The sequence below is a fragment of the Trypanosoma cruzi genome, genomic scaffold (genome assembly GCF_000209065.1).
Source record: "Trypanosoma cruzi strain CL Brener 1047053516699 genomic scaffold, whole genome shotgun sequence".
In the NCBI taxonomy this organism is placed as follows: Eukaryota; Euglenozoa; class Kinetoplastea; order Trypanosomatida; family Trypanosomatidae; genus Trypanosoma; species Trypanosoma cruzi.
This window is the reverse complement of record NW_001849572.1, coordinates 121,643-129,199: the sequence shown is the minus strand read 5'-3', so window position 1 is coordinate 129,199 and position 7,557 is coordinate 121,643. Positions and strand designations below refer to the sequence as shown.

The 7,557-nt window shown below is 51.9% G+C and overlaps 3 protein-coding genes and 1 pseudogene across 3 annotated transcripts, besides 10 other annotated features; all 4 read right to left on the bottom strand.

Annotated features, from left to right (window-relative positions):
- Window positions 1–779: a mobile genetic element.
- Window positions 1–1,710: a sequence feature (heterozygous, non-Esmeraldo-like haplotype).
- Window positions 844–1,274: a mobile genetic element.
- Window positions 1,435–1,457: a microsatellite.
- Window positions 1,711–4,391: a sequence feature (areas not merged during assembly with more than two copies in the genome that could not be assigned to a particular haplotype).
- On the bottom strand, window positions 2,159–2,824 carry Tc00.1047053510275.410 (uncharacterized protein; the record flags this gene model as incomplete). Its single annotated transcript, XM_815651.1, has 1 exon — window positions 2,159–2,824. One exon carries the CDS (start codon window positions 2,822–2,824, stop codon window positions 2,159–2,161), a length of 666 nt encoding a protein of 221 aa, XP_820744.1.
- On the bottom strand, window positions 2,928–3,785 carry Tc00.1047053510275.405 (uncharacterized protein; the record flags this gene model as incomplete). The annotated part of the gene is made up of 1 exon (XM_815657.1): window positions 2,928–3,785. The coding sequence occupies one exon, from the start codon at window positions 3,783–3,785 to the stop codon at window positions 2,928–2,930; it is 858 nt and encodes a 285-aa protein (XP_820750.1).
- Window positions 4,392–7,029: a sequence feature (haploid, Esmeraldo-like haplotype).
- Window positions 4,645–4,743: a sequence feature (T-rich).
- On the bottom strand, window positions 4,985–6,367 carry Tc00.1047053510275.400 (mucin-associated surface protein (MASP), putative; the record flags this gene model as incomplete). The annotated part of the gene is made up of 1 exon (XM_815650.1): window positions 4,985–6,367. One exon carries the CDS (start codon window positions 6,365–6,367, stop codon window positions 4,985–4,987), a length of 1,383 nt encoding a protein of 460 aa, XP_820743.1.
- Window positions 6,566–6,638: a sequence feature (T-rich).
- On the bottom strand, window positions 6,907–7,518 carry Tc00.1047053510275.390 (annotated as a pseudogene).
- Window positions 7,019–7,109: a microsatellite.
- Window positions 7,030–7,557: part of a sequence feature (areas not merged during assembly with more than two copies in the genome that could not be assigned to a particular haplotype) that runs on past the window's edge.

The window sequence follows — 7,557 nt, the reverse complement described above, 5'->3', positions numbered from 1 at the left end:
CAGTTCTAAAAATTCTGCAGCAACCTCGCTTGGAGAAGACTCCAAGAATGGCTCCCACTGTGGGTGATGCATGTTGAAATCCCCGCACAGCAGGAGCGGCGACGAGGCTGGAAGGCAGTTTACTAACCGCCTGAAGGATTGCGTTACTTGCGGTGGTGGTCTCATATAGGCACTCGCTACAATAAGATCACGGTTCTGGTCCAGAGCAACCTGGACTACCACCACTTCAAGGCTGGTGTCATGCTGGGGGATGGTGAGGGGTATACGCTTGGAGCGGAGAGTTTTCCGCACCAGCACCGCCACACCGCCTCCCTTGCCGATGCGCGACTGTGCATAGAGCACATAATCTCCAGTATGCATGCTGGCGATCTGCTCCGACGACTTCCAAGTCTCCTGGATGGCTATTATGTCTGCTCCTTGCGCCATTAATGTTGCGAGTTTTGACGGCGTGAGGCATGAAACGTTCATCTGGAGTACTGCTATGGGGCCTGGGTTCTGCTCAATGTCTCCGCTTAGCAGTAGCTTTTGTCGTTGCGCGTCACATACGGCACGCAAACAGTATGTATAGCGCTGATAAGCGCCGATGGAATTCAGCAGCGGATGGAAATACCGCTCCGCGGGCAGCCATGTACATGGCTCCATCTGGTGCCCTTCCGACCCGTTTGAGCGGCGCCTACTGCCTCTCCGCGTGCAGCGGATGGGCAGCAGGCGCTTAGCTTCCTCTCTAGCAAAGAGTACTAGACCCTGGCACCACGTTGAGGTGGCCGGCTGAGCCAGGGACGGCAAATCATCATAGAAACTATCGTTGTTGAATAACGTGGATTCGAGCTGCAATAGAATAAGAATAATCTTCCGGGCAGCTCGCCGGATCCTGAAATAATCTATGGAACCAAACAAGTTAGGAAAAAAGGTTCGTTATTTAATTGCTTCAATGTTTTCTTTTCATTCAATATATATAGAATTCTGTGGACCACTAGCATGGCCCTTTGTCCTCAGTTGGGATCTGAAATATTATTACTTAAGAAGTGGCAGACTTTGAGGTCCTCCAACCACAAGACCCCGCCGCGTGGTGGGCTTCAAGGGGGTGGGTGGGATGGCAAAATAAAAACAAATATTATCTGGCCTCTATCGGCTCCCTGCCCCTACAAAGTCGCGTTCTTCCCAAAAGATTCATACGGTTGAAAGCATCATAAAGAATGCCTTCATTTATCAGGATGTACATTCATTAATTAAGTTAGCCAGCACTCCCACGATCATTCTTTTCAAAAGCTCCTAGAAAAAAAGTAGGGAGCGACAGCAGTTACACCACGTACAGCCACCGCATTGTAATAAATGGCAGCAGCCAGAGGAAGCGCACACCAAAAAAGATAGACGGAACCATTACAACTGCAAAACTCGCACACCGCCACACAAACCAAAACTTAAAAAGGCAGGAAAAAAAAAAAAGAAAAAAAAAAGGGTTGAGGGTCCAGCAGAATTCCGGAAAATTTTTAAAAAAATCTATCAGAGAGCACTTTTATTTCATGTGCCATGCAGCATGGAAGAGGATCGTGTGGTTGTGTATACATATAATACCTTCACCAAGAAAAGAAATAAAAATTAAAAAAGATCGTCCTGTTCCACCAGCCCACACAACTCTCTTCACATTCCATGCGGCATCCGGCCTGTTCCTCCAATCCTCCTTTCGTGCAGTCCGTGGGACGCACAGCAATGAGGCCGGCACCGCGTGCGGGCAACAAACAACAATAGGGGGAAACACTTCGCTCATTACAGTGTGCAGCAACCAAACATTAAATAAATAAAGGTTGCTTATCATTCCAGGAAAACAACAAAACCAAAAATAAGTAATTAAAAATTAACACGCAGGGAACGCGGCACATGTTCTCCGTGAGGAGTCGCAATTCCACACTCTTTGGCTCAAAAGACCGCCACAACTCCACACAATCCCAGAAGAAGCAGCAGCAGCACCCAATACACGCGCACACGCACAGTGCTGTCAACAGTTAACTCTCGCGGTGTCAATTTCGCGTCGTAGAGCAGGGCAAAGCAGTCGTCGGGACTCACACCGCTCCCGGAACACTGCGCGGTGAATTCTCGTAATTGCGGTTTTTTCTCGTGTCCAGAGGCATTGCGTTGACTCAATCCACCCGCATCACCCTCAGCAACAAATCCACTGCCCGCAACGCCATTTTCTCAAGAAAGGAGTTTTTTGTCCAGTGGCGCTGCGCTCATTCACCTCGTACGTGTTATCCGCAGCAACGTGTTCCCTGCCGCCATAAGTGACAGACATGATCCCGGATGCATTCGGCGCCACTAATATTTTCGGACCGTTGGCAAGGGAAAGCCTCTTCGTGGATGCATTCGGGACCATCATTTCGTTCGGATTGGTGGCAAACTCAGGCCTCGTCTCGGACGTGTTGGTCGCCGTGTTGGATGCGGGACTCTGGTCGACGGTGTTGGGTCCGTCAGCCGCCACAAACTGTCGCCAATCCTCGTTCTGACGTGACGGCTCGGCATTCACTTGCGGCGCAGTTGTCCCGCAGGATTTTGTGTCATCCCTCTCTTCACGGGGTGACGGCAACTGACAGATGCCCGTCTGGTCAGCATCGCCGCTCCGTGCAGGCGGATGGATGGTTCCATCGGGAGAAAATTGACGCCACCACAATTCATAGGGGACGGCGTATTTATGTGTCGTCACATTCATCGTGGAGGCAACGGTGGCCCCTTCCTCTTCCGCTGCACAGCTGGCAGCACAGTTGCTACATGTGTGCACCGCATTGGCCTCATGGCGCACAGCACCCAGCTCACCATTCCTGCTATGCATGCGCACATCAAAGCCACTGAAAGTATAATTCTCATGCTGAGCACTGGCAGCACACTACTTCCACGCCCACACACACGCACACACACGATAGCTCGGGCTGCCGTCACTCGGAGCACACGACACATCCACCGGCACAACCACAGCATCCGCAGCACCAGATACATGTCCAGAACTCCCAGCAGCAGCACGAGAGCGCAAGGAACTGCACGGCGCACACCACACGGAGCCGCACCGTCACCATCGTCACCATCGCAGTCATCATCACACGTAGTGGAGTCGCTGAGTCAGTGAGCCGATCCGTGAGCCAGAAGGAAAAGGAATGCAACAGGAGGGAGAGGGACGGAGCACAGCGGATACAGCGAGAGAGAGAGAGCAGACAACATGAGGAGAGGGCAGCAGGCCCAGCCGCACAGTTCACACACCACGAGACGGCATCCACGCAAGGAAGGCACACAACGCCAGCAGCCACCCACCATGCAGGAGGAGAAGACATCCACCACCATCTCCCCCAGCTCATCGCTACAGCCCCAGGGAAATGGCAAAAACCCGCGGCCACCACACAACGCACAAGCGCAAGCAAACCCTCATCCATCCATGACGCGGCAAAAAAATTTCCTGCCATCCCGCCCTCAATGGGACACGGAGCCCAACTCAACGCAGCCACACACGGTGCACCACTCGCAGGAAAAGAGACTCGGGGTACGCGCTCCCTCTCCTCCCTTCGCCTCATAGCCACGGAAGGAGACAACAGCCGCCACACACAACTGCCAGCATGCACTGCAAAAGGAGCATTCAAATCCACTGCAATGTGCATCTTGTGTGTGTATGGTTGTGTGTGCCTGCAGAAACACAAAGCAAAGAAGTAGAAAAGAGGGAGCAGAGTGTGTGGAGAGACGCACAAAAATGTACAGCAAAGACGCATGGCGGAAACAACAACAACAAGAAGACCGCTCAAACTCATGACTCCACAGCAGCCCAATCAGCGGCAATCCACACAAGATTTATTTAAAACAAAAAAAAAAACGTCCCCTTCGTCTTATATAAACCCCATCACACAAAACAATTACAAATAAAAAAGAAATCGTCCATTACTGTTCCACACAAATTTAAAAATCGCCTGGCTGCCGTGTGGCCACACCGAACCGTCTGTATATATTTTGCCGGAAAAGAAAATTAAAAGATGGTTGCGTGTGTTTCAACCGTCTGACCCTCCATGTGTCCGCACATCGTTTATATTTCATGGGGTCATCTGCGTGTTGCTGCTCCCCTCAGCCCTCTCATCGGCGTGCGAGTGCGGCCCGCAGAGCACAGTCACTCGTGTGTGTGGGGACTGAGAGAAGCACGCAGACATGACGGGAGTCGCGTCACTCCATCGGGAGGGTGAGCGCTGCAAAAGAAAAAAAATCATCAGGAGGGAGAGAAATGCTGACGGGACTGCCAGCGCGTGAAATGAACACGAAAAGCAAAAAAAGAAAAACACGGCGGCAGGGTGTGGCTGTGTGTGTGTGGCGCTGCGGGTGTCTGCCCGCCCTGACCGCAAGAAAACAAAACAAGAGGGAAAGAAATGTGTGCTCCGCCCCACAGGCCCTCGTCGCACGCCCACACGTCACGGCTCCCTCAGCGCGCCGTTCGTCGCGGCCCCTCCTCATGCGTGCAGCAGGCGAGGCGCACAGGGCCGTCGTCATGAGCGTGTCGGTGGGTGTGCGAGTGGAGCAGTTGGGCGGGAAACACACGGCACCCCTCACAGGAAGGGCGCAGCAAGAAACAATTAACAGAAAGAAGAAAAAGTGGAAAAGAAAACGTCCACAGTGATTGCCCCCAAAAGCAAAAAAAAAAAAAAGAGAAGGAATGGGGGAGATAAAAAAACAAAAGAAAAAAAGAAGAAGCAAAATATTTTTTAAAAAAAGAAGAAAAAAGAATTTTAAAACAGTTACGGTGCTCCGCCCATGCAGCCAGGCAGGACGGCAGCGGTGCGTGTCGTGCAAAAGAGAGCACCAACGGGCCTGCATGGGTGTGCATGCATATATACAATGGGCACATTATGTGTGTGCTTCGTGGGGTGAGGTGAGGGCGAGAGTCCATGCAAGGGGACACACACACAGAGAGTGAGTGAAGGACGAGTGTGTGTGCGGGCGGTGCACGGCTCTCTCTCCCTCACTCTCACGCGGCCACCACCGCAGCAGCAGCCGCACACGCAACAAGAAGAAGAAGCAAAAGAGGGGAGGTGGTGTGGGAGACCGCGGTGCTGCCGTCACTGTCGCCAACAGTCGCAGTATTATTTGTTTGAGTGTTGGTGACCATTTCCGCTGTTTGCGGTGCTGTCTCTGTGGCTGTGGGAGCATCTTTGGTATTAACATCCTCGAGTCCGTTTTGTGGTTTTTTTCTGTTAGGCCGTTGAGTATCGTCGTTTTCCTTAGCTGGCTTTCTCTGGGATTCACCACTTCCACTTGTAGATATGGATGATGCCGTTCTTCCCGCTGGATTGCCGGTAGCTGCATTCTTCACCAAATCCGCTGTGGTTGCGTCTTGACCCTGTTGCTCTGCCATGCCGTCCTTTAAATGCTGTCCTTGTGTTTCTGACGTCGTTGTTGCCGGTGACTGTAACGTTTTGTGGTTTTCTTCTGTTGAACTCTGCAAGTCGTGTGTTGTTGTTGGTGGGTCACCTTCTCCAATCGCTGTGACTGCCGCTTTAGGTGATTTTTCTTCTGTTGACAATATTGGTGTTGCTTGTGATTGTTTTTCTGGTGGTTTTGCATCCTGTAATGATGTTACCACCGGCGTTTCTTGTCCTGGTGGCTGTGATTGTTGTATTTGTGGTAGTGGTAATGGTGCTTGCACGTCGCTGGAAGAGTCTTTCGTCACCACGGCGTTTTGCCTTGCCTCACCCTCAGCTGGCCCCTCATCGGCAACCTCTTTTTCCTCTGTGTCTTCTGTATTTGAGTGGTGCTCTTTTAGGGGTGTTGACATTTCTGGTGTTTTCACTTTGGACTCTGCAATTTTTTTTGATTCTGAGTGCTTAACTGTTTCGTGACATTCCGTCCGAGTGGATAACTCACCGTTGAGAGAGTGAGAAGCATCATCACTGGAAATGGGAGTTGGAGGAGCACCACCAAGGGAAGAAACCAAATTGGCACCTCTGTTTTCTTTGCAATCTTCTCTTGGGCCACTGCTGCCAACAACAGAAACGCCAGCACGAGAAACGTCACCTGTGCCCCCCAAACTTCCATCAAGGCCGCCAACACCACCACCAGTAACACTGTCACCAGCGGAACGTGAACATGAACCATCGCAGGGTGAAGAAACTTCTTCTACAGTCGAAGCTTCGACGGCAGAAATGGGCAACGCAGACCTCAATGGCGGCGTGAGCGCGGTTTCTTCACATCCACTCGACAAATGGAACCAATTCGTACTCAACACTTCCGACGCCACGCAGCCACCCAATGCGTTGTTGTCAACGTCCCTCGCATAAACACCGCCGGCACCGCACCACAGCACGCAGAGGGCACACACCAGCAGCACACGGCCAGTCATCATCATCGCCATCACTCCTGTCACTTGCGTGCAGCCTTCAGCACAAAATAACACCCCGCCAACGCAGAGTGAAAGGAAAAGAAAGAGACACGGCACAGTAAAAAACACCACCAGCAGCAGCAGCACAACATATGCCAGAGGGAATCAGTAAGGGCAAGAAAAAGCGCACCACCCAGCATATCAGAATTTATTAAAAACAAAAACCACACCCAAAACAAAGAAAAGCAAAACAAAAGTAAACAAGCAGCAATAAAGCAAAACAGTAAAAACAAAAAAAACAAAAACCTGCACCCAAATGGCTCCAGTGCGCATGCACCTATCCTCAACAGTGCGTCCACGCAAACAGTTGTAGGCGTCTCATGCATATGAGTGTGACTGAGACGCGTTCAACGTGACGGATGTGGGCAGCAACGCGGAGCACACAGCATGGCAGCGGAAGCAAACAAAGCAAAAAACGATCATCATAATTACTCTTACTTTATACATCGGGCCACAGTAGACGTACACATGTCCCCGTGGCTAAGTGTTGCCACGCACAGCCCACGCTCCCTTTAGCCCACAGCGGTGCACGCCAGCGCGGATACGGCGAGCAGCAGCAGGGCACACACCCACGCAGAGCTGCTGAGGCTGCCGTCGATTTCACGAAGACGTGACGGTGCGCGGGTGGTCGTCGTGGTTGACGCCCCTGGCGCGGTGGGTGCCCTTGTGGTCGTTGTCGTTGTCGTAGTTGTAGTTGTAATTGTCGTCGTAGTTGGTGGTGTCTGTGCCTTAGCCTCTTTGTTATTTTTTGACTCATCCGTAGCCTGCTCTAGATTGTTTACCAACGACTCATGAGACTTATCCGTTGAACCTGTCGGATGGTTTTTTTACCGTCTAACCCTGACTGACCTGACACACTTGTACCTCCCTGCTTAGTAGACGACTTCTCTGATGGCTCTCCCCCAATGGCCGCAACTTGTTTATTTAACGCATCGGTCATAACCGGTTCCGGTACTTTACGAGTAGCTAAACCTAAGGCACTGTTCTCCGGACCTGGTGCGTCCGGTGATGGCGGCTCACCGGAGCCACCTGGTTCCGCGTCAACCGCTGTCACGCACACGGACGCACGGGCAGCAGCACAGGGCGAGCACCAACAGGGCGCACAGCAGACGGCACGTCATCATCGTGAGTGTGTCGTTCGGTGGTGTGGAGCTGATCTGCAC